General features: G+C 48.7%; 2 protein-coding genes across 3 annotated transcripts; one reads left to right on the plus strand and one right to left on the minus strand.

Moving 5' to 3' along the window:
- Positions 934–25,999, minus strand: NCAPD2 (non-SMC condensin I complex subunit D2). Of its 2 annotated transcripts, XM_018048592.1 has the most exons (32): positions 25,218–25,999; positions 24,340–24,489; positions 17,666–17,741; positions 17,343–17,401; positions 16,692–16,873; positions 16,236–16,378; positions 14,423–14,550; positions 14,227–14,350; positions 13,069–13,216; positions 11,908–12,105; positions 11,453–11,587; positions 11,271–11,358; positions 10,994–11,174; positions 10,404–10,528; positions 9,670–9,903; positions 9,209–9,383; positions 8,591–8,675; positions 6,906–7,039; positions 6,451–6,583; positions 6,279–6,363; positions 6,039–6,203; positions 5,267–5,436; positions 4,436–4,547; positions 4,239–4,362; positions 4,000–4,155; positions 3,498–3,675; positions 3,317–3,411; positions 2,751–2,831; positions 2,476–2,659; positions 1,745–1,871; positions 1,496–1,648; positions 934–1,274 (listed from the first exon to the last, which is right to left on the minus strand). In XM_018048592.1, the coding sequence occupies exons 2-32, from the start codon at positions 24,464–24,466 to the stop codon at positions 1,189–1,191; spliced, it is 4,191 nt and encodes a 1,396-aa protein (XP_017904081.1). In that variant the 5' UTR covers positions 24,467–24,489; positions 25,218–25,999; the 3' UTR covers positions 934–1,188. The 2 variants fall into 2 exon arrangements, with proteins under 2 accessions (XP_017904081.1, XP_017904082.1); XM_018048593.1 differs by having other exon boundaries at positions 24,340–25,999.
- MRPL51 (mitochondrial ribosomal protein L51) lies at positions 26,073–27,408 on the plus strand. The gene is made up of 3 exons (XM_005680970.3): positions 26,073–26,304; positions 26,385–26,495; positions 26,914–27,408. The coding sequence occupies exons 1-3, from the start codon at positions 26,226–26,228 to the stop codon at positions 27,108–27,110; spliced, it is 387 nt and encodes a 128-aa protein (XP_005681027.1). The 5' UTR covers positions 26,073–26,225; the 3' UTR covers positions 27,111–27,408.

Raw genomic sequence — 27,612 nt, forward strand, 5'->3', positions numbered from 1 at the left:
AGCCTGCTGGGAAGTGGATGGGGCTTCCTCTCCAGCGCCAAGGACACAGTACTTTGCCTGAAGAGGGCCTTAGCAGGACCTCCCACCCCCGCCCTCCCACACTGCCCATAGCATGCCCTTTGCCACACGCCTGTCATTTCTCATTACTGCCCTTTGCTGAAAGGAGGGAGTTCAGTGCCCAGGGACCATGGACTGACGCAGTCTGCTGTTGTCATGACAGCAGAGACCAGTGTAGTCATGGCAGCAGCCACACTGCCTGCAGTTCAGGTGACTCAGCAGAGAGGACCTGGGGAGTAGAAGGGGGTGGACAGGGCCTGCATCTAGGGGCTGACTTCCTGCAGACCCTATAACATTGCGAGGAAACCCTGGGGGACCGTCTCCAGAGACACTGTCTAGAGCTGGAGGGGACTCATGACCTGGTCTTCCATCAGACCGGCCAGCTCAGTCACCTGTCTTTAGAGGGGCACGAGTGGGGTTGGGGGCAGGACAAAGCGAGCTCTTGGTCAGAGGGTTTCCCAACCCCAGCCCTCACTGGCTGATGCATCCTTTTTTTGTGGTGGGAACTGTCCTGTGCATTGTCAGATATTTAGCAACATCCCTGGCCTCTCTCTACCCACTGGCTGCTGGTAGCACCCCTCTCTGCTAGGTTGTGACGAAGAAATAGTCTCTAGAGGTTGCCAAATGTCTCCCAGAGGGTAAAATGGCCCCCAGATTGAGAAGTGTGGCTCTGGAGTCTAGGCGCTGCCTAATTCTACACAGCAGAGCGTCCTGCCACGTGCAGGGGGGAGGCTGGGGAGAGATGAGGCACTGAGGGGCTGGACACACATCAGACCCCTGGGCTCAGCGCCTCCCTCCGGACCAGCAACCCTCTGCTGCTGCCTGCCTCCGGGCTAGCGAGAAAGATGAGACAAAGACAAGCTTAGGAAAAACCTCTAAAACTATATAAAAATATTTATTCATTAGAAAACAAGAAAACTGACAAACACATATATATATATACATTCCAAGGAAAGCAGCTCAACTCAGTTCAGTTGGCCTAGTTTAAGAGCAAAGCCTTACGTTATAATGACCACTTATGCATTAAAAAACCAAGGAGACAGGCAAACAAGTATTTTACAAAGGGAATGGATTCAGGGTCATTCTTTATAAGACATTTGCACAGCAGGGTTGGGATAGGCAAGGCTGCCCCTAGGACCTGTGCCTGTGAGCAGATGCCCGGCGGATGGGGGTGGTTTTCTTGGGTGTCTCATCTTCTGTCATCTCTGCTGACAGTTCTGTACAAAGAATTGGAGGAATAAGAAAAAGCTGAGTCACAAAGATGGTGCGCAATAGGTCTCAGAGAACAAATGGGACAGTCCTAGACCACACTGCACAGGAAGATGACCTGGGGGTGGGGCCCACACAGCAGGACCTCGTCAAAAGCCCCCCACCCCTGGCACCCCCACTGGCCCCCACCCCACTCCTGCTGGCCTGGGTCTGGAAGGGAGCACCGCACCTTCGTCGCTGGATTCATCACTTGAGAAGACAATCCTGAGTTTCTTTCTTGAAGCTCGCTGCTGGGTGTTTGGATGCTGGTAGGTGGTACGGCGGGGCTTCGGCGTGACAAAGTTGTCTGAGGCTGTAGAAGCCACAGGCCGGTGCCGAGTGGCTACCAGAGGCAGAGGTGTGAGTCCAGAAGAAAAAAGGAACCTCTATCTGAGAGGAGGGCCCTGCCCAGACTCTCCCAAAGGGCGGCCCCACATACCAGCTGGCTGTTTTCTGGCTGACAGGGCTCTTTGGCTACTGCCTTGGCCAACCTCAAGTTCCTCTACTGCATCCAAACCTCTGGTGTGACAGGCCCGAAGCTTCTGCTCAAATTCATCTATTACAGCCTGGAGGGAAGAACAGATTAGAAACAGGCCTGGAATTTGTTATTTCTGTGACTAAAAAGAAACAAGTCCATGAATAGAGATGGAGGGATTTTAAATGTGGATCACTAAAGCGAAGAACCCAAATGAGAAGAGCACACGCTCTGTGGTTCCAACAACATGACATCCTGTGCAAGGCGAGGCTGCTGTGACAGTAAAAGGGTCAGTGGTGGCAGGGCTGGCGGGGCGGGGTGAGCAGGGCGCAGAGGACGCTCAGGGCGGGGCGTCGGCTGTGAAGCACACACATCACCAGGAGTGAACCCTCCTGGAAATCACGCTCTCTGGGCAACGGGGATGTGTCAAGGCAGGTTCACAGATGCCCTGCGCGCCTGTGGCAGGGGACGTGGTTAACTGGGGGTGCGAGGAATACTATAATTTTGCTTTGAACCTGAAATGGCCCTTAAGAAAGTCTCCTGAAGCAAAGAGAAAAAGAAACAATTGGAGACAGAAAGACCTGGTCTCAGGTCACCCGGTTACTTGGCTGCAGTCAGCTGGGGACTAAGTCAGAAACCTGGAGCCTCAGAACACCCGTGGGAGCTGCGGCCTGAAAGCTGCAGGCCCTGCGCACCTTGCCCTCAGGCTTGGCCCCACGCCGCAACTTGCCCACGATGGACAAAAAGGCGCTGAAGATGGACTCGTCAGAAAGCTTGTCGCCAAAGCAGTCGAAATTGTCGAGCATCTTTCGGAGACCCCGCTCTGTGAGGGGCAGCTGAGACACGCAGTAGGCCAGGTCCCGGTACTGCCGCTCAGTCCTGCGGGCAGGGAAGGTGTGGTGAGGCTCAGCGGGACCCCCAAGGGAAGGGTCTCCTCCAGCCCCACGAACCCTCCAGGAAGGCAGCATACTGGGCCGTGCGGAATCGCTGACATAGCTTCTCCACCAGGCTCTCAGTCTGCTTGTCCTTCGTGATGTAGGAGAGCAATTGCCTGCAGATAGAGACAGGATACGGATGGACCACCTTGGGGGCAGGCCCGAGCCCACCACTGACACCCGCCCAGGCCCTCCCCGGCACCTGCCTTCTGTCGCCCTCCTGCCTCAGGGGCAGACTCTCCTCTGCCCTGGCCTGTCCCTCCTGCCCGCTCCCTCACCTCAGGGAAGGGTCCACCCCACCCTCCTGAGGAATTTACAGTGTGACTGGAAACTTAGAACAAAAGCAGCTGCCATCCAAAGAGTCCTATTTACATGCTTAGCATGTAAACATGTGTTAGGACTTTTATTTTACTAAATCTTCTCAAGAACTGAGGAACAAGTATTTGGGGGCCTCATTTTACACAGGAGGAATACTACAGAGGCGGGTTGGTGCTGAAGTCCACACGGCTCAGAGCACCAGACTGGATATCACAAACAGGTCTGTGTGATTCCTGAGCCTGCTCTACGACAGAACAAATGCCCCAAGGCCCAGGGACTCTACTTCATGATGGTGTGGAAAGGCTCTTCCTCCACGCCTCCCTCGGGGGCTGACAGGCGGCTGATGATATCTGGAAGGAGGTTATAGATGGCATTCACCTGTAAGAGAGAGAGTCAGGTCACAGAGACCAGCACACGACTGCCCCGTCCCTCGGCAGCAAGTCCTAAGCCACCCTACTTCTCACCTTGTTGGAGAGCTCGTTGAAGAAGTTCTTGGCCAGAGCAGCGATCTGAGGGGCAGGGTCAATGAGCAGCACAGCCATCTCGCTCACCTGCCCCTTCACCTTCACCATGTCCTTCAGGATCAGGTGGGTCATCACCAGCGCGGCTGTTTTCCGCACGTGCTGAGAGGGGTCCCGGAGGCTAGGGATGAAATCTCACGGCATTAGGACCGGGACTGTGGGCGCACCTGATGGTGGCAGGGGGCCCTCAGTAGGGAGCCACGGCCTCTTCTGACTGTACCGGTAGAGGCTGTCTAGAGCCGAGTTTGGAGAAAGAGGCCAAGCCTGGTGCCAAGGCTTTAGACGAGAGGCATCAATCCCTTTGGGTCACACCCAGCCAGGGCATGCCCAGATGTGGGAGAGAGCCCTAAAGACTGAGGGGACACAGTTCTGGGGATTCCCACACTGACTTCCCCACGGCCTCCAGGGCTGGTGGGGACCGAGACAGCGCTGGGAGGGGTCTCACCGAGCATACAGATGGGGTGTCCAGGGGTCCACCAGGTTGGGGAAACGGATGGCCAGATCCCCAGTAGCAATCATGAGGTTAGAGCGAACGATGGGGAGCGAGGACTTTTCTAACATGGTGAACAGAAGACGGAGCTGGGAGTCACAGAAAGTGGCACTAGAGGCAAAGAGAGGATCGTCAGGGAAACCGCACCAGCCCCGACCCTCCTCGGGAAGGCAGTTCTCCACCCTGGGGCCCACCTGATCATGCAGAACTTGCCCAGGGCGAGTGAAGCAGCTGTGGAGAGCTCTGGGTTGCTATAGAGACCAGGGTTGTTGCAGACTTTAAGCAGAAGTGGAACAAAGGCAGCCAGTGTCTGTTTGCCTGGTGAAGGAACAAGTCAAGGTGTGGGACGGGCTACCCAGCTGGGGAAGGCTCACCCAGCAGCCCTTCTCACCTTCCAGCAGCTCCAGCTCACAGATGCCGCGGATGAGTTCTGCCTCGGTGTCATCAGCTGTGGCCCCGCCCAGCCCCATCTCCTCCTCCAAGGTGGACTCAGACTTTGAATTCTGATGGGAAAGCAGCCAGGGATCACGGGTGAGCAGACAGTTTTGATTTCAGCCTACCCTTCATTTCGCATGAATGGATCTGGGGAAGGGCAAATTCTGCAAAGCTGTTCACAGGCTTGTCACATGTATCTGAAGAGGAAGGACTCGTGAATTAAATAGGAAAAGTACTAGATCCCCTCCATTCGTGTCTAAAGTGGCCAGAGCATCCCACATCTCTTCCGATTCATTCTCACAGCAGCATATAACTTCCTGGACAAAATAAACTGATGGAACCTGCCAGACAACGGCTCAAGGTCACAGAGAAGGTCAGACTTTACCCCACTGCTGCAGAGCTGTATCTCATTTGTCTGCCAGACATTACTGCCTCTAGTGGAGAGAACACAAAGTCCCATCAGGGGCCAGGCCCAGTCTCCCAGGCTGCCAGCAAGGCGGTGGGAGTGTGCAGGTTCTAGCAAACACTGCCTCGGGCACAGCCTGGATTTTATGCTGAGGCCCCTACCTCGATGCTCTGGATTTACCTAAAACACTTCCTGGGTGATCCATTTATGGTCTCACTAATCGTTTCCAGGGTATCAGGAGCAAGGAGGCAGAGCCTCCATGAGCTCAATGAACAGGAGAGAAGCAGAGCTCCCCAGAAGAAAACATAAAGGACCAAGGGCCAGAAGCAAGTCTGGGCGGCACTTGGGGCAGGAACCCCAAAGCGCAGGCGCGCCACTCACCTTCTCCTTGGGCTCCTTCCGCTTGTGCTCCTGCTCCTCCCGCAGGACCCGGCGCCGACAGAGCTCTCCGCTCACGGCCTGCTCCAGGTGCACCAGCTGCTGCAGAGCCACGTCCCCGGCCAGGGACAGCAGGTTCATCAACAGGAAGGTGGGGAGCACGGGCGTCTCCTCTGCAGGACAGGGGCAGGAAAGCAGGGAGAGAAAGGCCATCAAGTCTCATAGGCCCCGCACTGTTTTCACTGATGGTCCCCTGGCTCACATGCTCTATACCCAGGCAAGGAGCAGGAGGGCTTCCCTGGTGGAGAACGGTAAACAATCCACCTGCCAATGCAGCAGACACGGGTTTCCATCCCTGGTCCAGGAAGATCCCACATGCCTTGAAACCACTGGGCCCAGGTCCCACAGCTACTGAGCCTGTGCTCTAGAGCCTGGCAGCCACAGCCACTGAAGGCCTTGTGCCCTAGAGCCCACATTCCACACTAAGAGACGCCACTACCAGGAGAAGCACATGCGCCACAACTAGAGTCATCCTCACTCACTGCAACTAGAGAAAAGCCCGCGCAGTTAAGACTGGGCACAGCCAAAAAGAAATAAAATTATTTTAAAAAAGAAAAAAAGAAGCAAGACATGAGGGTGGAGGGCATGGTAGCAGTGACTGTGCAGCCTGAGTGACAGAAAGGGACAGGGAGGGCTGAGGGGGTCAGCGTGGCTGCAGGAGGTGGTGGTGTCAGGGGCTGCTGCCATGGGCCCACCACCCCTCTTGCCCACTTACGCGGGGCCTCCTGGTGGTCACTCTTCTCCAACTTCTCTAGGGCCTGCTTCGCACAGTCCTGCAGTATCCGGGCGCAGATCACCTCGGGGCCCTCAGCCAGCTGGTAGATGAGGCCCACGGCTGCCTCCTTGAATGGGACCCAGAGCGGGTCTGGGTGGACGCTGCCTGCGCAGGAAGAGGGGGAAGCTGCCACCACAGACAGAGAGGCCCTTCTGCCCCAGGCTCTGCACAGCAGCTCACCTTTCGTGACCATCTCTCGCAGTCGCTCAAACAGGCGGTGCTCCTGGGGCAGCCGGAAGGGAGGGTGACGTTCGCCCACAGAAGGCTGCTGAGGGCAACGACGCGGGTGAGTGTCGAGGGTGGACAAGGGGACACCCACTCTCCCTAGTTTGGACGTTACCACCCCACGTGCCTTCCTCCTGTCTGAGATGTTGGCGATGGCGTGGCATACTTGCTGGGCCAACCTGTAGTCCGGTGGGAGCTTCTCGTCCAGACCTATATTCACCAGGGTGTCCAAGTTGCTTCCCACGATCTCTGGCTTTCCTCTAGGAAAAGAAGCCGTAGAGTTAAAGCCACTCAGACCCGTGTGTGTGGGGACCACCACCAAGGAGCATAGGAGCCAGCTCCCTACTCAGGGCTTCGCGAGCCCTGGAGCGCTGCGTGTGGGGCCGGCCCTCAGCATCCCTCACGTGCGGCTGACCCCTCTGCTGGGCGGGTTGGAACCGCACCGTCACTTGTTCTCTTTAGGCGGCGACGCACATGCAGAGCTCAGCCAGGCCCGAGCGCTCTCACTGGAGCAGTAATAACGGTCCTCAGGGAACCTTTCTCTTCTCGCTCACCCCTTGGCCTGTCTGATGTGAGCCTCACCGTGCCATCATCCCAAGCAGCATGACGGAGGAGCAGCGCTCCAGAGGGGAGCAGGGCACCTTCTCCGTTGCCTGCTCCCACAGCACCTGGGTCACTGCTGGGCTCAATTCATCCTTCTGCACAAACTCACAGATCTGGAGAGAAAAGAAAAAGGGCTCAGGCCCCAAAGTAACAATTCCCCTGACACCTGGTCTACCTCCTCTGAAGAGAACACTGAGAACCCGAAGTGGAGAGGAAGGAGGCAGCTGAAGATGTAAAGCTGGGGTCTGGGAGATACCCCCACCTCTGCTACTTTCTATTCTCCTGCCTGCCAATGTTTCTTTAGATGACGTGCTGAAACTGACCTTGCTGAGTTTGTGCACATCTATAGCCTGGACAACACTGTGGAGATTTCTAGTAGGTTTTCTCACTGCTACTGTCAACTCAATGTGTCCCAAATGGATGCCATCATCTTTGCCTTTTCATTTTGCCAGTGACACCACCACCAACAGTCTTCAAACCTCTGTCACCTAATTTTTAATGTGTCGGTCACTCATTCCACCTTTTCTCCCCTTTAAAATTTGTCTTCCATGAAATGCCACCCTATAGATGTTCCTCTCACCCCCAAAGTCCAGATCCCTGTCACTGCACACCCGCATCAGCCTCCAGGAACATTCCCGGCTTCGGCTCCCATCAGCCTGTGTGCTGTGCTCTCCCAGACGTCTGCTTCATCAGGCCACAGCATTGCTCACCAAGTACTGATAGAAACAGCTCTCTGCGGCCTGCGGTATGGGCTCCTGGCCAGTTGCTGCCCTGCGCGATCTCAGGCCAGGCGCCTCCAGCAGGCTTTTCTTTTCCGCAGTGAGGAGAAAATGTGGCTGGTGGTGCTGCTCCTCCCAGTGGAGGCTCGTGGTCAGCACCATCTCTGCCTTGAGCCCCACCACCCAAACCCTTCAAAGTAGCTCTGTGGCACAGAGATGCTGGGGCCCCTGGCCAATAAGGTTCAAGTCCTAGGTCCCACAGATCTTCCCAGTTCAGCTCCAACCCGTTTCCAGCTTCACTATCTTTTCCAGGTAACAATCTTGAGCCAGAACGCAATGGTCTTCCTTCTACAACACAGGCAGTGCTCTTGCTCGGCTCTGTCTGAAATGTTTCCCCTCCTTTCTCGAATTCTCTAAATCTGACGCATCAAGATCCAAATCAAGTCCTGCCACCTTCAGGAAGCTCTGCCCTCGACTCGGAAGCTCTGCCCTCGACTCTTCGACCTGACACTGCTCTCTTCTCTACTCGTCAACATAACGTACCAGGCAGGAGTATGTTTTCTGGAACTCTGACGCCTGAGATTGAATCTTAAACTTTGTCACTAACTGGCTGAAGTTAGCCCAGTTCTTCAAGCTCTCTCTACCTCAAGTTTCTTATTGGGAAATGTAGATAATAATACTGCCTCCTAGAGCAATTGTGAGGATGAAACATGTTAATATGAGCAGAGTGATTAAATTAGTGCCTGGCATAATGTGTTATATTACTGTTGCTACAATAACTGTTATCTATACCACTTAACTATCTGCTGCATTGCTCTAAAATGTTTTATGTTTTCTTGGCTCCCAACTAGAGTTGAAAGCAAGTAATCCTATATTTCAGGGGCTGAGTACACCATAATCTCACTAATATTTGCCGAATGAATAAGTGGAAGTGAGCATATTTACGATTTCCTCAAGACACTGAATGGTTCCAACTGAGGCGTCCACTAGCAGCAGAGAGAGATTGTGAATCAAAGTCTGGGCCTTGGCTCTGTGGGAACAGCAGAGATCAGGGGTCATTAAAAGACGGAGAAGCTGAACCTGGCAAATAGGTTATTAGGCAATCCCGCCAGCGTCAAACAATAAACAACTGTTTCAGATACACAAAGAGAACAAACTAGTAGTCACCAGTAGGGAGAGGGGTGGGGGAGTGGCAATATATGGGGTAGGGGACTAAGAGGACAAACTATCCTGGATAAAATAAGCTACAAGGATGCACTGTGCAACATGGGGAATAGTTTATAACTAAAACAATATAACCTTTAAGGACTGTGAATCACTACAATGTACACTTGTAACTTATATATATAATGTTGTATTATATTTCAATAAAAAGAAACAAAAATAAACCAAATAACTGCTTAGGTTGGGTCTCACTCCCCCAGTCCATCACAGACCTACTGCCTCTGGGTCTAGAAGTCCCCTAGGAGGAGCCCACTCCCTGGCCTCCCCTCAGGAGACTAGACACCTCCTGGGAGAGGCTGACTTCAGGGTAGTTCGCAAAGGCCAATGCAGCCCGTGTACCTGGCAGAGTCCCCCTTGGGTTTGAGATAAAGTTGGCGGTAGGCATTAAGCACAGCATCCCGGACGCCAGGCTCCTTCGACCAGATGAGAGGCAGCATGCGGCGCACCCCAAACAGGGCCTGGGGTACCCCAAATTGGAACACCATCACAAAGAATTCAATCACCTCCTGCACCACTGAGAGGACAGACACAAATGTCACCTATCAGCGCGGCGAAACGCCCCAACACTTAAAAACAGAACCTCTCTTAATGTAGCAACATGAGGGGACACCCTCCCCATTTCTCCTGAGGACCCCACCTCCCTCCAGTGCCCTGTCAAATGCTATATGCACACTCCACAGGGCTACAGCAGGCAAATGGAAGTAGAGAATCTGGGCCCTTCAAAAGAGCAGACGGACATCAATCAAATACGGACGAGACGGGTCCTCGCCCTGGCCTCTGTGGCGGGGATGCTGGCACACCTGTAGTTGTGTGTTCGTACATCATCTTGCTGATGATGCCGATGGCCTTGGTGATCTGCAGGGAGAAGCTGTGGGCATCCTGCAGGTACTGCACCAGCAACTCCTGCTTCACCAGCTCATCGCTGCGTTCCTCAGGCTCTGACCCACTGGGCTTGTCCTTACAGCCAGTCTCTCCTGGGCCCAAGTTCCCTGCAGCCGCCTGGGGATTCTCCTCCTGGGTGGGAGCTGCTGGGCCTAGAGTTAGGGAATTACAGGATAGTTTTTGTTCAAGGGTATATGGGGAAACCCAACAGTTTTAAACATCCACGAGTATGTGTTTCTACCATAGGAAAGTTTTGTTTTGTTATGCTATGTGGCTTGCAGGATCTTAGTTCCCTAACCACGGATCAAACCCATGCCCCCTGCAATGGAAATGTGGAGTCCTGACCACTCAATTGCCAGGGAACTCCCAATAGGAAAGTATAAATTTAGAATTCAGTCTAAAATATCTTGGTTCATTTCCCAGAAAAGATTTCTTGAGTCGTCTATGGCTTGAAATACCCTTCCACTCCCTGTTACTATGGATCTCAGGCCTGGGGGTTGCTTCCATTCCCAAGCAGGCACACTGCAGACCCCCCTCTGGCCTCTTTCAGTGCCAGGCTGTGAGTCACGTCCGTGTCTGACATAAAGTCAATGGGCCATGAATACTAGCTGAAGTGTCTTGTTTGCTGACTGAAGAAGGAAAAGGAATTTACCTTTGAAGATGGCTCCTAAGAGGCTGAGGAACCTGGTCTCCTCTGAGTCTTCCGGGTCCACATGACAGAAGGGTTCAGACTCCCGAAAGTGGCCTATGGCTTCTTGAGTGAGGATGATGGCCTGCCTGACAGAACACGGCCTATCACCCATCCTGCCCCCTTGAGAGTGGCACCGTGGCCTGTGTCAGAGGCCTAGCTCATGAATGCACCGAGAACCCAGACCTTCCAGTGGAGAACTCTGCCACTTACGTAAAAAGGGGTCGGGGCGGGGGGGGGGGGGGAGGCGGTGGTGATGAAGGTAAGTTTGACTGTGTGACTAAATATTATCTCTAGAAGGAGGCGCTTAACCACTACTGTTGCTGCTCCCATGGGAAAGGAACTACGTGGCTAGAGAGCAGGCTCGGAAGAGATTTTTCATTAAAAAAAAATGTATCATTAAAGAATGTATACATGTGTTCCTCTGCTGTACAGCAGAAATTAGTGCAACATTGCCAATCAACTATATTTCAATTAAAAACATGTATATAGTTTCCCAAAGGTGAACTCTAAACCTAATGGGTCACGAGAGAATACTGCATTCTTTCCCATACTTGTAACTAGCTTTGGCTAGCAACTGACGGATGCGTCCTTCCACCTCCTCGGGGGTCTCTGTCTCAGCAACGCCCTCAGACATCCCCTCTCCTTCCTGGGGAAGCGTCAGCAGCTGCTGCAGGGTAGCTTTCAACTCTGGCAGCATGGCCTCCCACTCCTCAGTGGGGTCTAGCTCTGCGGCTGAACGAGAAGGTTTCACTTAGACTCTTGCCTTGAGCTCCCCGCTGCGGGGAGAAGGGTGTCAAGGTTGAAAGCTCCCCCACAGACCCTACTCACAAGGCGCTGTGGCTCGCCTCTGGGCTCTCATCTCTTGTAATTTCTGGGTCTCCTTCTGCAGTGGTCCAGCAAGGTCAGTGTCACTAAGCTACCAAGAAATAATGAATATCAGGGCCATTGACTCATGGAATTTCACCTGTTTCCATTTAATCCCTCTTCTGGGTGGACCAAGGGATACGTACCTTGCAGGAAAAGGGATTATTGGCAAGAAAGCTGGCAAGCAGTTGGATGGCGCTTTTACAGACCAGCACCGACTTGTCTGCCAGACGCCCCACAGCTAAGGCCACCACTGCCTGGAAACGCGTCAGGGGCAGAGCCTGTCAGGAGCAGGAGGAGAGGATCAGATCCCAGCCCACACTGGCCATAATGTCAAGATGATGGTGAAGTGCACTCTAGATGTGCGAGCCATTCATCTGAGGAAACTTTTCTACGGGATGTGAACAGTTCGGGAATACTGTATTAAGACAGTGTAGTTCTTTGAATGGAGCCAGAATCCTTGTTCCTGACAGAGGAGGACCTTTACTACTGGCAGTGAAATCCTGAATTCTAGACTCTTCTTTGACACAGCTACTTTCCTTTTTGCTTCGGCCTGCATAGAGGGGTTCTGTGGATCTCTATCACGTCAATGGCCACTCACCTTCTGCTGGACAATTCGGGTGAAGAGCTGCAAAACGCGGCTGCGCACAAAGGAGTTGACGTCGTAGCAATGGGCCTGCAAGGTGTCCAGGAACTGGTCCCGGGTGTCCCGGGACGCCACCTCCAGCTGATCCCCACTCAGGACCTGCAGCACCATCTCCGCCATGGCCGCCAGCACAGCATTGCGCATCACGTAATTCTGAGGGAGAGTGAGGCTGGTGGCGGCTCTGCACCCCACACCGACTGTCCTTGCCCTAAACTCCTATGCTGCTCAGCATCGGGACCTCAGTTCCCTGACCAGGGATAGAACCCGCACCCCCCTGCATTGGAAGCTCGGCATTCATCCTGAGGTCACTGGAAAAAGCTGAATGCCAAAAGGGCCTTGACTGCTCAGAAGAGAATTTAGGGACGAAACAAATAAGAGCCCAGAGCAGTACCCCTCCCTATCCCCTCCATGCAAGGAGATAGCCATGGTGGCAGCTGAATGTGAAATCACATCCACCCACCAATACATGTTTCAGAAGCATTAATTACCACCTTGCTTCTGAGGCCTCAAAGCCTTTGATCCTTACTAATAACACTGTCTTCCCTCACAATCCCCTTCCCACAATTCACTGACAGAGAAACAGCAATCAGCCCTAGGCCTGACCATGTGCACTGCAGAATCTGATGGGAGAACAGTTTAGGGTTTTTGCAACGCCAAGAGCCAGAGAATGGGATCTTGCAATCTAAAGTCATGGTATCAATACATTAGGTAAATGAGCAGATTATCGTGGTTCTTAACATTCACTGAGGAGAGCTAATACCAGGTTTGGGAAGGAGCCAGGTTAACACTGAGGATAAGAGAACTGAGAGAGGTGATATGGGAGCATCTGAGAGCCAGGGGCTTCATCCTGCAGAATGGGTGGACCCAGAACCACAGCTGAGTCTCTCACTGACTTAAGCTATGGAACTGTCATCTCTCTACCAGTTTGGGATGAAACCAGTATGATACTGACATGGCCCTTTAATTCAATAAACTTCATCTGCTTCTCTACAGGAAGGAACTGCCACAGTGACAAGCCGAGACAATTTGACTTCATGCGAAAGTTACTACCTTCATGTTAAGAAAGAGCCTTTCAACAATGGACTCACAACCCACACTGACCAAGGGACCACCTACCTCTCCATCCAAATGGTCTAGCAGAATGCACATGCTGGACATCAGGATGGCTGGGATGCGCTCTGCTAGTTCTGTCAGGAAGGCCGCAAAACCCTTTGCCCCGGTAGGGTCCCGACTCAGCTCCTGGGGACACTTCTGTCCAATCTCTCTACACAGGGGAATAAACACAGCCAGAGCAGCGTAACCTAATCACTTAGGCCCTGGCAAGAATTAAGCTGGCATCTAACATCTGAAGGGGCTTCCCTGGTGGGTCAGATGTAAAGAATTGAGAGGGTAACAGAGGAAGGCCAGAAGTCCCCAAGCGGCAGGAGGAAATAAACTGCCAGCGGCAGACATTTTTTCCCTTCTCTACAACAAAATTAAAAGAGGCTTCTAACACCACCTGGTTCTGCCTTGAGCTAACCAATTTTTCTTATGGAAATATTTTTCTTAAGCCATGTTAATGAAATGATGTATCTGCTTTGGAATCTGCCTTTCTTCAAAATAGTTCCGCCTAAGACTAACCTTTTTTTTCTCTTCTCAAACCTTGGGCTGATAATGGCTCAATAAACCAGTACTCATGTCAATTGTTTTATGGCTGGGGATGACACACTTTGTGCTGCCCTATCTCAAAAATGCATATTGTGGGAGAGGGGCCTGGTGAAACTACCTCAGCCTTGAGGAGTCTCTCTCATCTGATCAGCAGCTTGTTAACAGACACAAAATGCCTTGCTAAAAACCAGCAACAGGGCACTATTTCTGTCCTCTTTTGATGTCTACGTCAGAAGTTTTCTCTTTCTCTATTATACTTTAATAAAACTTTGCTACACAAAAAGCTCCAAGTAGTCAAGCCTCCAGAGGTCACGAATTCTGGTCTAATATACAGCTTGCAGCAGCAACCTTTCAGAATCTGCCTGCCAATGCAGAATTTCAATTCCTGGGCTGGGAAGAACCCCTAGGGGGGAAATGGCAACCCACTCCAGTATTCTTGCCAGGGAAATCCTATGGACAGATGAGCCTGGCTGGCTACAATCCATAGGGTCGCAAGGAGCTTGACATGACTTAACAACTAAACAACAACATCTGAAGGAATGCAGTGTTACACAGAGAATTTATCTCCAATATTCCTCTTCTCCCTGAGGAAAATGAGAATTAGAAACGTAGAGAAGGCAGGGTCACCTTACGATCTCTCCTACAATGCTCTTCATTCCGTAATCAGTTGCCCAAAGACTCACAGCCGCCACCAGGATGGATGCCAGGTGCTCAAAGTGCTGTAGCATCTGTATAATCTTCACAGTGGCACCTGTGGAGTCCTGCACATGAGCCATGACCCTGGGCCTCGGGAAGGGGTGGGGAAAAGGAAAGGCCGACTCACTCAGCATGTGGTTGTAACGCGTCAAAGCTACACCCAGCAGGTGCGTTACGGCTTCTCGGGTAGGGCGGTTCTTCTGGTGACTAATGGTGGGGTTCTCCAGGAGGCGGTAGCAGCAGCCAGTAACCAAGCTGAGAAAAGAAGATTGAGATGATGACATCAGTGGTCTGGACTCAATTATACTGCCCTTGCTCATTCATTCTATCTCTGCTGCTGCAGTCAGGGTCTTCTAGTTCCCTATACTCTATCGCCTTCTGCATCTAGTTGCTTTGCCGACTGCCATGTAGGTACTCATACATATAAGTACATGTAGGTCAACAGTTATGATGATGTCTGCATAGAAGCTGAATATATGATAAAGTCAGACAAAATCACTGATGACTTCTCAATGTTGAATGGCCAACTCAGTCCTCATCTTGGCTGAACTTTCGGCTGCATCTGACATAGCTGGTCACTCCCTTTCCCTTGAAACATGCCTCATCTGGCAGCAGGAGCCCGGCTCCTCTCTGTTTCTTAGCTGGTTCCTCCTCAAATCACTCTCCTGATGCTGGAGTACCCCGAGGTAGTCCTCAGATTTCTGCTCTCTTCTAGCTTTGCTTACTGATTTACTGATCTCATTCAGTCTCATGGCTACAAACACCATTTATATAAACACACTACATTCCCAAATGTGCGCTCGAGCTCAGCTCTCTCTCCCTCACTACTTCACTTTGTACATTTCACACCCGAAAGTGACATTACTCGGATATCTTAACAGGCACCTCCAACTTTCTACACCCAAAGCAGAACTTGCTACTTCCCCCCCAAACACACTCCCACAGGCTTTGTTATCTCAGTTACCCGCAGCTCCATTTTTTCAAATGCTCAACCCAGAACCCCAGGTGAGTCACCCTCAACCACACCCTCCCTCCAACCTCTAATCTGCCAGCTCATCCTATAGACTCTCCTTAAGGAACAAATACAGACTGCACCCATGGCTCCCCATCTCCACTCCCTCCTAGGTCTAAGCTACGGCCATCTCCTGCCCAAGTCACTGCCACAGCCTCCTAGCTGCTCTCCCGTTTTCCTCCTTTCCTGTCAGTCTGTTTTGACACAACAGCCAGAGTGACCTCGATAGGGCAGCCAGACCACCTCACTGCCCTGCTCGGAACCCCGAGGGGCCCCACCTCATGCTGATGGCGAAGTCACCGTGATGGCCTACGGGGACCTGCAGTTGGCTCCCCTGCTCCGACCTCAGCTCAACCCTCACCTTGTCTCAGCTGTCGCTCTGGCCCCAGCACTGTTATCTGGACCTGCTCAGCACATTCCCTCCTTGGTACCTATTTCCCGCCCTTGCTCTGCCTCCAGTTCTCCTCGTGGCTCTCATTACCTCCTTGAAGGCTTTGCTCAAATGTCACCACCTCAAAAAGTCTTGCTAGAGCCACTGATACAAATTACAGCCATTTCCCATTACACTTCCCACCCCTTCTGTTTCTCTCCACAGTAATAAACCTGAAAGCATACTATATATTTTGCTTATTTAAAAAATTGTCTTCTGCTCTAAAATACAAACTCTTAAGAGAGCAGAAATGCTGGTTTTCAATACATTTAATGATACCAGCCAATTACCGAGGAGATTCTCTGTAAATACCACTACGTGACTGAATAAAGCTATTTCTAACCTTTGTTGTCTACTTCTGAACAATTCAACATAACTGGCACATGTCTATGTATTACAGACAGAACTGCAGCATGAAATGAAGCATTTCAAAAGCATCTCTAACACCAGAGCCCTCATTCCTCACGGCCAGCATCCCCTGGCGCAATCACCACCCACCTGACAAACTCCTCTTCGATTATTGAGTGGTTCCACAAGTGACGGATGTCCAACTGGAGCAGCTGTGTTAAAAGCTGAAGAATCGGTTGCCTCTCTTCCTCCCAGTCAAAGCCATGAGTTGCCTTGGCCCGGGATTTCCTACCCTAAAAGAGGATGTATTTGGGGAAAAAAAGAGGGAGAAAAGAGGATCACAATCTGTTAGTCTGAGTGCCCAAGCTATCCAGTATCAAGACAAGGTAGAAGGTAAGACAGAAGGATTATAAGTTTCAAAATATAAAAGAGCTGCTTCTCAGCAAAAGATACACTGTGATACTTCTGAGTACCTTCTAATAAACTTTAAACAAGGACCAAGGGCAGAAAGGGAAAGGATTCTCAGAATCACTGACTTCCATCTTTCCCACCAACTCCTCCATCTCCCCAGACCCCTTATTAAGTGAGCCAGGAACACCAAATTACCTTCCCGCCTAGCTCCAGGTTCATGAGACCCGTCTGGCTGCTCATGGTCTCAAAGGACTCCAAGAGGCGTATCAGAGCATAGCAGTTCATCTTGAGGGCGTTCAGGTGGGCACTTCTGTCTGACACACTCAGAGCTGCATCGTCCAAGACGGCAGGGAGCTCCTGGGAGTGGCGGGACACCACTGCAAAGGGCAGGATCTGGGGTCAGTTCCACTCGCTCTCCTCACACCACCCAACTTCAAAGCCCCAGCCCTTGCAGCCATCAGATTACCAAAGATCTGTGTCTCATCTCTCAGTGGCCACAGCACAGGCCAAGTCCTCTGGACCCCTGCCCCTGATGTCCCAAGCATGCCCTATCCCTACTCTCTCACTCGTTACCCCACGTTCTCTCTGGCAACGGGAAGAACAGCCTCCATTGACGAGAGGCAGCCCGCAAGTAGGAAGAATGTTGTCGGTCTGCCCTTACAGTGAACACACATTGCTCTGTATCGCCCACCAAGATTACAGACCTAGTAGGTCAGGGGTCCCGGGCTTAGCCAAACCAACTGATTCACCACAGCCTTGATATCATCACATGGCTGATAAAACGCAAGAAACAGCAAATAAACAGCAACATACACCTTCCATCCCCTACCCCCTTCCCATAAACACCTTTTATGAGGAATTCCAGTGTGTCTTCCTTGAGGCCAGGGTCTATACTTCGAAAGTGACTATGAGGGAAAGAAAGTGCCGGGGGTGAGCCAGGAACCTGCAGAGCCCATTCTAACAGTTCAGATCAAACCTGAGGAGCCTAATGCTTATAAAAACATGTGAAATCACAGTGGCGAGCTGGGGTAAATGCTCATGAGCAGAAATATCAGCACCCAGAACCAAGTATCAGTGAACTATAATATTGAATTTCTGGACTAACATGCAAAGTTAGGGCAAATAGCCACCAGTTCTTTTTAAAGTACCAGAGGCACTACTTTACTTACTGCAGAATGCTGTAGATGGTATCAAAGTGCTCTAGCACAGCCAGGGGCCCCTGAACTCGAAAGGCAGTCTGAAAAGCTGTAAAGGTGAAAGAAACTTATCAGTACAGAGGGGAGAGGCATTTCTGGTTAATTCTGTTCAAGACAGAAGAAAAAATGGAGTTAACTGATTTTCTTGGTAGAATCACTAAAGGACACAGTTCATTTCAATGTAACCTATTATAATAACACCTGACATTTTGTCCTGTTTTATCAAAACAACTGAGTTTTATTATTCCATCTCTGAGCGAGATGAAGCAAATAGTACTGTGTCTATTTTGTGGCAGAAGAAATGAAATGTCAGAGTAGTTTTGTGACTTGTCCAATTTACTAATGAATACAAACTCAGAATCTTTTTAGATTCTGAAATAAAAAAAGTAGAAAAAATAGTAGAGTTCCTGTATTCTTCACCCAGACAATGGTAACATCTTGTTTTACTATAAGGAACTATTCTAAACCAAAAAATGAACATTAACTAAACGCTAATGACTAACCTACAGAGCTTGAGTTTGCCAGCTGTTCTGATTCTATCCTTTTCCCAGGCCAGGAGTCAACCTAGAACACCACAGTGCATTTAGCCATCATACCTCCTTACTTTCCCGATCTTTGTCTTTGACGCTTGAAGTGTTGTTTGCCAGTTATTCTACAGAATGTTCCTCACTCTGGGTTGGTCTGCTAGTTCGTCATGATTAGGTTGAGGTCATGTGCTTTTGGCTAGATCACTGAGAAAGGGAGGTTGTGTCCTTCAACCATTATACCCAGAAGGACATGATGCCTTATTACTGGCAATGTTAACTGATCAGTCGGTAGGGTTCACCAGGTGTCTCCACTGCAGTTACTGTTTTCCCTTTTGCAACTAGTAAGTATCTTGTGTAGGGAGATACTTTGCAACTATGCAAACATTCTGTTTCTCACTACATTCTGCCCCCTAATTTGAGCAACAATGGATGACTCTTACCTGCCACAAAGATTACTTTTATTAAGTGGTGATTTGTCTATTTCTATCATTCCTTTTATATTTACTAATGGGAATGCCACTGTAAGTATGAGCTTTTCTTTCCCTTCAATACATAATTTAGGTATTCAACTATTTATGTGAGAATGGGCTCTTGAATGTTTTGTTTATTCTGTGTTTTAATCCATTCCTATTACTTTTCTTTTGTTGTTCAGACTGTCCCGTACTTGACCACTAGGAACTCCTTCCACCCAGACTGCGAAATGCAGGACATACATGTGTGTAGGTATAAATGGACATACCTCTGTATCTATTTTCACTTCTGCTACTGCTAAGTCGCTTCAGTCGTGTCCGACTCTGACCCCACAGATGGCAGCCCACCAGGCTCCCCCGTCCCTGGGATTCTCCAGGCAAGAACACTGGAGTGGGCTGCCATTTCCTTCTCCAATGCATGAAAGTGAAAAGTGAAAGGGAAGTCGCTCAGTCGTGTCCGACTCTTCACGACCCCATGGACTGCAGCCTACCAGGCTCCTCCACCCATGGGATTTTCCAGGCAAGAGTACTCTACTGTATATTAAAAACATAAGTTCATTTATGTATTTGCTTAATCCTAGTATACATATGGAACAGTTTCAGAACTGCTAACCCACACCCCTTTAAAAAATAAATTTACTAACTACCTGACGCTAACTGTGTAAAGCTTTTGTATATAGCTCACAGTCAAAATGCTGGCTTTCCTAGTTACTTAGTTCTCTAGTCCTTTAGTGTGTTATGTCAAACATTTGCAATACACTTAGGTTCATTTGCTACCATAGACCTGCTTTGATTTACCATGGGGCTACATTTGGAAAATCTGCTATAAATTGAAAACATTGTTAAATTAAAAATCTAATAGTACCTAACCTACTGAATACCACAGCTTAGCCTAGTCTACCTTAAACATGCTCAGAACACTTACAACAGCCTACAGTTGGGGGCAAAAACCACATAGTACAAAGCCTGTTTTATAATAAAGTCGTGAATATTTCTTGTAATTTACTGAATGCTATACTTCCTCAAAGTGAAAGGCAGAATGGCTGTCTGGGTAGAGGATGGCTTAAAGAGTACAGGCTGTCTACCCTGGTGATTATGTGGTGGTCCGGGAGCTGCAACTGCTGCTGCTGCTGTCCAGTGTGATGAGAGTGCTGTTGTTGCTGTTTAGTCACTCAATCGTGCCTGACTCTTTTGCAACCCCATGGACTGTAGCACACACAGTTCCTGTTCATGGGATTTCCCAGGCAAGAAAACTGGAATGGGTTGTCATTTCCTTCTCCAGGGGATCTTCTCCACCCAGGGATCAAACCAGAGTCTCCTGCACTAGCAGAAGGATTCTTCACTGCTGAGCCACTGGGGAAACCTGGTAGCCTTGTATGGAGCCCTGTATGGAGTTAATTTTTGAAACAAGTTGTAGATCTAGCTCTTTCTGTGGCTGGGGAGGGAAACAATTCTGTCAAAATCTTTTCTGCGGCACCAAGTTGGTTTGCCTGGAAAGTAAAGCTTGAACCTGTACTCCATTATCACTGCTGGCTCGCTGACCTGATTCATCACATTAGTGTTATGTCGTCCAACTATGACCTGGAACTTTGCAATGTTTAACAAACTATTTTATTTCCCCAACTCCTACTGACTCCTTACACTATACTCACAGCATATCCTTCCCTTTATATGTTTTCTGACCCTTTGCCTCTCTTCCTTTAGTAGATGACTGTTTTCTACTTTACCCAAAAGAATGAGACCCGAAGTAATCCTGCCTCTCAGTCAACAAATCATTCCGCCAACACCTTCCCACTTTGCTTCAGTCTCCAGTGGAAAGATTTTGTTCCAACGCTAAGCTATTCTCACTGCCTTGCCAAAGTCTTATCTCCTTTCTCTCACCTCTGACTTCATCCTTTCCAGGGAACACTCTCTTTCTGACAACATGCTCAGGCCCCCACTTCTTTAAAACAAACAATACAAAAACAATCAATGCCTTTGAGTTTGCTCTCATGTCCCATTAAAATCTATATAATCTTTCTCAATTCCCTGAAACCTAGTTTCTGAGATTGATGAATCTAACAGCTATTCTTTCGAAGATTACCTGTTACCTACTTTTTAGTACATTCAATGATTCTCTCCATTCACACCCCCCTTTTCTTCTCCGAAGCATCACCCACTGATGTAGTCTAGTTACACTGCTTACATTTATACTCGGCTTGAACATTTACTAGACTAAGTTACTTAGCTTACCAAGTCTCAGTTTGTTCTTTTGTAAATTGGGAATAATAACAGATCATATCTCATAGGGCTTTTCAGAATTTTTTGGTAAACATTAAGCAAGATGATCCACGTGAAGCAGTCAGGATAATATTTGGCACACAATGTAACTCAGTACTTGTAAGCCATCTCCCATTCTTACAAACCTCCTTCTGTAATCTAGAAAATACAGTAAAGTGAAAATGAGAAAGAAACAAACACTGTTAACATCTGGCTCATTTTTCAGTTTATCTTCTATGCATACTATTTTGACTGTCGAGGTCATATCACATATTCATTTCTGTTCTGCTTTTGAAAACTTATAAACGTGGCTTGAAAAAACATACAACCATGCCAACTATTCTCATCTCAGGACTTCAAGTAGGCCCTTAGTAAGCCTTTTGCAAGTTCCCAGGCCTATCTGCTTTCTTCTAGGCATTATTTCGCACCTTTTCTCCACCCACAACAGAACAGAATCAGATAGAAGAGAACCTCCAGCTGCGCCACACTCTGTCTTTACCGGCAGGCACTATCCGCATCTGGGTCCATATGCTCTACTTTCTGCTACACTGCCATGGATAAACCGTCCTTGCTCTAATAAAACCATCTCCTCCCCCTACCCCCATCACAGACTCTCTGACCCCCTAAAGGATACTTCTCCAACAATCCTTCCTCCCTTTCCCTCCTGCATCATCAACTTTCCCCTCCCAGATTATTCCCATTCGGCAGGCAGGCACGCACACGTGCCCAGTCACTTTAGCCATGTTCGACTTTCTGCAACCCCATGAACTATACCCTGCTGGGCTCCTCTGTCCATGTGATTTCCCAGGCAAGAATATTGGAGTGGGTTGTCATTTCCTCCTCCAGGGGATCTTCCTTGGCCCAGGGATGGAAGCCAAGTCTCTTATACCTCCTGTGTAGGCAGGTGGGTTCTTTACCACTAGGACCACCTAGGAAGCCCCACATTCAGCATAAACACATGTAACACTGCTCATCTTGAGAAAAAAAAACAAAACTAAATCCTCCCTTGACCCTGTTCGCCCCTCTAGCTACACACTATTTCTCTGCTACTCCTTAAAGCAAAAAAAAAACAAAAAACAAAAAAAAACCCCACAAACAAACAGAAAGGCTTATCTAAACCTACCATCTCTAATTACCTCTCTCATCCCGCTTTCTCACAAATGTATTCCAATCAGGCTTTTGACCCTACCATTCTGAAATAGTGTTCATCAAGGTTACCAGCAAGTGCCACGTTGCTAAGTCCAGGATTAAATGTGCAGCTGATCTCTCCTTTCCCTTTTCAAACGTCTCTTAATTTAGCTTCCACTCAGCATCTTTGCTCACTTTCTGCCTCAGTGACTGGCCCTTAATTTCTTTTATTGGTACTTTCTTATCTTTCCAGCCTTCAAATGTTGGACTGTCTTAGGTCTTATGTCTGAAACTGCTTTTCTTCTTCAACTCAATCTCATGGCTTTAAACACCCTCTATATGTTGAATATTAAATCCCAAATATGTATCAATAGTTGGCACCTCTCCCCTGAACTCCATAAGAATATAACCAACAGTCTAAACCTTTTCCTTTCCTACACTGCCCCATCTCAGTAGATGACAACTCCATTCTTCTAGGTGCTCAAGTCAAACAGCCTTATAATCATCCTCGATTCTGCTTTTTCTAACCCTGTAAATCTAATCCACTCCATCAACAATCCTGTTGACTCTACTTTCAAAATTTACTCAGAATCTAACCTTTTATGATAACCTCTGTGCTATCACCTCAAGCAAGCTCCCTGGTATTATTTCATTAGCCTCTGAATTAGCCCCCGCTTCTTCCCTTGCCCCTTACAGTCTCTGCTCAACACAATAGACACTCTTTGTGATGCTATGGACTGCAGTCCACCACGGTCCTCTGTCCATGGAATTCTCCAGGCAAGAATATTGGCATGGGTAGCCATTCTTTTCTCCAGGGCAATCTTCTTGACCCAGGGATCGAACTTGGGTCTCCTGCATTGCAGGCAGATTCTTTATGTCTGAGCCACCAAATGTCCATCTGAGGATCTTAAGAAATGGATTTTCTGATTCAGCAGTTTGGGGATGGGTTTTTATCTTGCATTTCTAATAAGCTCATAAATCATGATAAGCTCCTAACTAATACTAAAGCTCCTGAAGACCACATTTTGAAGTTCAAGACTCTAGAATAATCTGTATTACTTCCCACCTGATCTCTTTTTTCCTAGCATACTCCCCTCCAACCACACTGTCATTTTCCCACCTCAGGGGCTCGGACTGGCTTTTCCTGACTGCCCTTCCTTTGGAATCTGCATAGTTAATGTCCTCACTTGTAAGGTCTCTGCTTAAATGTCACCTATCAGCAAGTCTTTTCTGATCATCCAACATAAAATGCCAATCTATAATGCACACTGTATTCTTTTTCTATCTTTAAAAATTTTTCTCCTTGGTATTTACAATTTATTTATTACTTGTTGAAAGCCGTGAGAGAAACAATTTTGACATCTTGTCTATTTACTACTGTATCCCCAGTTGAAGAGAACACTTCCTGGCAAACAGCATTATCACCAGTAAATACTTGAATAAATTAATGATCTGATCATGAGTTATTTACAGAACTTATATTTAGGGTTCTAAATGCCAAAAGCAATGCAATTGTTATAAAAGATAGAAAAATCCCTTTCTCTACCTCTGCTCATCAGAGCAAGGAGCTGTCATCTGGTAACACTAATGGAAAGGCCAAGAAGAGACAAGCTGCAGTTTTATCATCGAGCTGCTTGATAATGAATGAACCCTACTTGCTGTAGGCAATAACAGACTTAATCTCTACTCTCTGTAACTCTCCAAAGCAATCTAACTGATACAAGACACTTCCAAGCAGTACAGTGACATTATGCATGGGGTCTTGTTGATAATTGCAGGAATTGTCTGCGGTCATCTATAGGTTTCAGTGTGTAACTGAACTATACATATATTGTACAGTATTGCTACTGCGCACATATGCTTTTTTCCATCACTGCACATTCCTGGAAATGTGATCTACTCTAAAAAACTATTACCTGAAACAGGTCAGGTCAAGTCTCAGACATTCTAGGAGACATCTTCTTGTATAATTCTTAAAACCACCACAACTCTATTCTGGCATATGGTAAGAGGTAAACATCAAAAATTAAATTCACCCCAAAGGCTAATCATATACACCAGAACTGTTTATTGTGTACCTTAGAGAAAGTGGTTAATGAATATATCCTTCATGTAACACAACACTACACAGAAAACAGAAAGTAACAGAAAAGACATGTCTCTCACCCCCATGGAGCTTAGTGATGTAGTGGAACAGACAATAGAATCAGATGCCGGTGATTGTTCTGAAGTGCTAGTCACAGTGGCAGCTATGGAGTCTTACCTTTAAGGTGCGATGGAAGATGTCTGATGGACAGTACCTCTTGCACGACATACTGATTCACCCCTCCACTTTTCAACAACTCCTCTGGGGATAAGGGCAGATGGAATTCCCATACTTGGGGAGACATCTTTCTCCCAATGGCTCACAGGGCTGGAGGCCAAACAGCAAATAAGTCAGGGTCTACATCTAAAGGCTATCTTTTTAATCTGCTTCTTTTACTCTCCTCCTCGAATATACATGCTTTTTAGTTTTGCATCAAGCTAATAACATTATTTTAAAGGATGTGATTAACCCTGGACTAGAACTGAACTCTAATTGTGACTCTGACACTTGGTTACTTAACCCCCTGGGCCTCATCTGTGAAACAGGATTACTGATATCTGACTACAAAGTTGCTCTCAGGATTAAAGGAATCAAGGGATATTAAAATATTTAAATAACTGTAAAGTGGCATATCAATGCGTTAAGTTAGCACTGTTATTTCTGTTTTTATGAGAAAACTTAAGTATATAGAGAGGTCTCATCTAAGACCAGTATGAGCTGATGGGTTTCCTGTCTCCAGAATGACAGAACATTAATATTTACTATTTGTTTACTCTACGCCAGGTTCTATTAGGCTACTCGAACGTCATACCTGGTCTAAGTCTCCAAAATGCCCATTTCATGGAGTCCATAGTAATTTGGTCCCATTTACAGATGAGGAAACTGAAACTAAGGAACGTTAAGCGATTTGCCCAAATTCCACTGAGGATCTATGGCTGTTTGCACCACTTTGTACCACAAGGACACATCTACTAACCCTACAGTCTAATACCGCATCTCACTGCCGGATGCCAGATTTTCCCGGCCTCTCTTCCCCGCTCCCCAGAACACCACACCTTACAAGAGAGCTTCACCCGCCGTTCCTCCAACTCGCGTCGTGGGGCTGGAATTAAAAAACAAAAACCAAAAAAACTCCACGGAGGGCACAATATGCACCAATCTGCGAGGCAGCACCCCCGCGGTGAGAGAAACCGGCCAATACACGCCAGGCAGAGGAAAACACCCGCCACCGAGCCCCGCGCGGCGCGGGCAAAGCCACAAAAGTGGAGTTCAAATCTCAACGGTCGCAAGGGACCCAATCGCGACGCTCGCTGCAGAGACCGGCCAATCAGAGCGCAGGAGCCGGACTGCCCGAGGAGGGCGGGACTTAGATTCCAGCTCCCTCCCCCACCCCCGCCGCACTCGCGGCCGCCTTCTTCCCTACAAAGTCCTTTTTTCCGCGGTGCCTGCTGGAGGAGTCGAGTTCCTAACTGAGCAGTGGCCGTGCCCCTGGGACAGTGACCCATTCAGTCACCCCCAAGACAGGAGCCGACAGTTAGAAGGCTTAGGCTCTAGTCCATCTTCCGCCATCTCGTCTGCTTTGTGACGTCCAGCAGTTCACTTCACTCCCTCAGCCTCAGATTTCCTCCCCGGTCGAATCGGGGGAATAAAAACAGCTATAGCGCAAAACTGCTGTGGGGCACGGAGAAAGGAAGCTCTGGGCTCCTGGTTCTGGACCTTCATCTCCCTCAGTTGAGGGAAGCCCAAGAAAATAAGAATGGGTGAATTTTCTTGCTTGAAGTTCATTTTGGGGACTCCCTTAACAAGTAGACGGCACCCTCCGCTCTTCTAGCGCATTAAAAACTTCCGGCGGGCAGAACGGAAGCGGCAGGGCGGGGCTTGTGGCTGGGAAAGGCGGGGCTGGGACGGGCCTTGAGCCCAGAGCTACCTGGGTAAAATCCAAGATGGCTGCATGCAGTTAGTACTCGTGTGACCCCAGCGGAGAAGGTTGTGTATCTCCTGGAAGGCCACGTCTAGCCCTCCCTATAGTGCTCGTGCAGTATTGCAGGGGAGAGACGAGAGCAATGGCAGGGAGCCTCTCTTGGGTGGCAGGCAGAGGCTTATGGGGCCTGGTGCCGCTGGCCTGCAGAAGTTTCTTTCTGGGTAAGTGGCTGATGCAGGACACCCTGAGAGCTGCTTCTCGTAAGCGGCTCAGATTCATTCTCTTTCTTTCCCATCCATAGGTGTTCCCAGATTGTTCCATGTAAGGGTCACCCTCCCGCCCCCTAAAGTGATTGATCGTTGGAACGAGAAGAGGGCGATGTTCGGGGTATATGACAATATCGGGATCCTGGGTAAGACTTGACTCCATGGTGCAGAATTTCAGAATGGCAGTTATGCCGTAACCACTGTTTTTTCACCTGTGTGAAAATGGTACCTTGTTGAATAGTAAGAACACTTATCTGGCAGTTTACCTGGCACTCTTCTGTGTCCCCTGCATGCATTTAACACATTTAATCCTCATAACCTTTCTCCTTTGCAGGTGAGGAACTTCAGGCACAGGGAGGTTAGGTAGTTTTTACAAAGCTAATACGTGGCAGTGCCAGAATTTGTACCCCAAGCAGTCTTGCTCCAGAATCTGCTCTTTATTCTGTAGCCTGACTGTCGTGTCTGTAGGTGCTGCTGAGGGTAATGCAGCTGTTGGTGAGGGCTTAGCTGGTGGAGGTTGTGTTCTCTCAGATTGGAACTAATGCCTTCTGTCACATTACACAGGAAATTTTGAAAAGCACCCCAAAGAACTGATCAAGGGCCCCGTGTGGCTTCGAGGCTGGAAGGGGAATGAACTGCAGCGTTGTATTCGAAAGAAGAGAATGGTAGGAAATCGGATGTTCGTTGATGACCTGCACAACCTGAACAAACGCATCAGCTTTCTCTACAAACGCTTTAATCGACATGGGAAGCACCGGTAGAAGAAAAAGCTGGGAACTATGGAAGAGGCATGTCTATCACCAGAGAGAAGGGAAAAGTACTTTGCCTTATGAGGAAGGGGATTTGAATGCTCTCAGTGATAATGCAGGACTCATTTGTAATCCATTATCCACAACTTTAGTTTTCTCTAGATGCTAGTTTTACTCATTTATGCAAGGAGGAAGTGGAATTCATACCTAAGTCTTACAGTTTTACCTTTGGACTTCACCACTTGCCCTTGCAATCTAGCCATACCTGTGGTGTTCAAAAAAATAAAAAAATCATTGTTGGCACTTTTGATATTTGGCCCTTCATATATTGAAAGTGGTCATTTTAAATTGTCCCATAATGTCATGTTAAATGTATTTTTAAAAACCTTTCTGCACTGGAATGAAATTTCATAGAAAAATAGTTATACTTTTATACCATCCTTGTCAAAAAATATTTATCGAGTACCTCTTCTGAGATGAGAACTATAGGAAAAACAGTATAAAATATTCTCCC

The sequence above is a fragment of the Capra hircus genome, chromosome 5 (assembly GCF_001704415.2).
Source record: "Capra hircus breed San Clemente chromosome 5, ASM170441v1, whole genome shotgun sequence".
In the NCBI taxonomy this organism is placed as follows: domain Eukaryota; kingdom Metazoa; phylum Chordata; class Mammalia; order Artiodactyla; family Bovidae; genus Capra; species Capra hircus.

Excerpts from the sequence above, each read along its gene's own strand:
- MRPL51 (XM_005680970.3), top strand. The coding sequence starts at position 26,226 with ATGGCAGGGAGCCTCTCTTGGGTGGCAGGCAGAGGCTTATGGGGCCTG. Across the intron at positions 26,305-26,384 it reads CTGCAGAAGTTTCTTTCTGG|GTGTTCCCAGATTGTTCCAT; the intron begins GTAAGTGGCTGA and ends TCCCATCCATAG. Across the intron at positions 26,496-26,913 it reads TGACAATATCGGGATCCTGG|GAAATTTTGAAAAGCACCCC; the intron begins GTAAGACTTGAC and ends CACATTACACAG.
- NCAPD2 (XM_018048592.1), bottom strand. The coding sequence starts at position 24,466 with ATGTCTCCCCAAGTATGGGAATTCCATCTGCCCTTATCCCCAGAGGAG. Across the intron at positions 11,175-11,270 it reads GAGGCGAGCCACAGCGCCTT|CCGCAGAGCTAGACCCCACT; the intron begins GTGAGTAGGGTC and ends CTTCTCGTTCAG. Across the intron at positions 1,275-1,495 it reads TGATGAATCCAGCGACGAAG|AACTGTCAGCAGAGATGACA; the intron begins GTGCGGTGCTCC and ends TTCTTTGTACAG.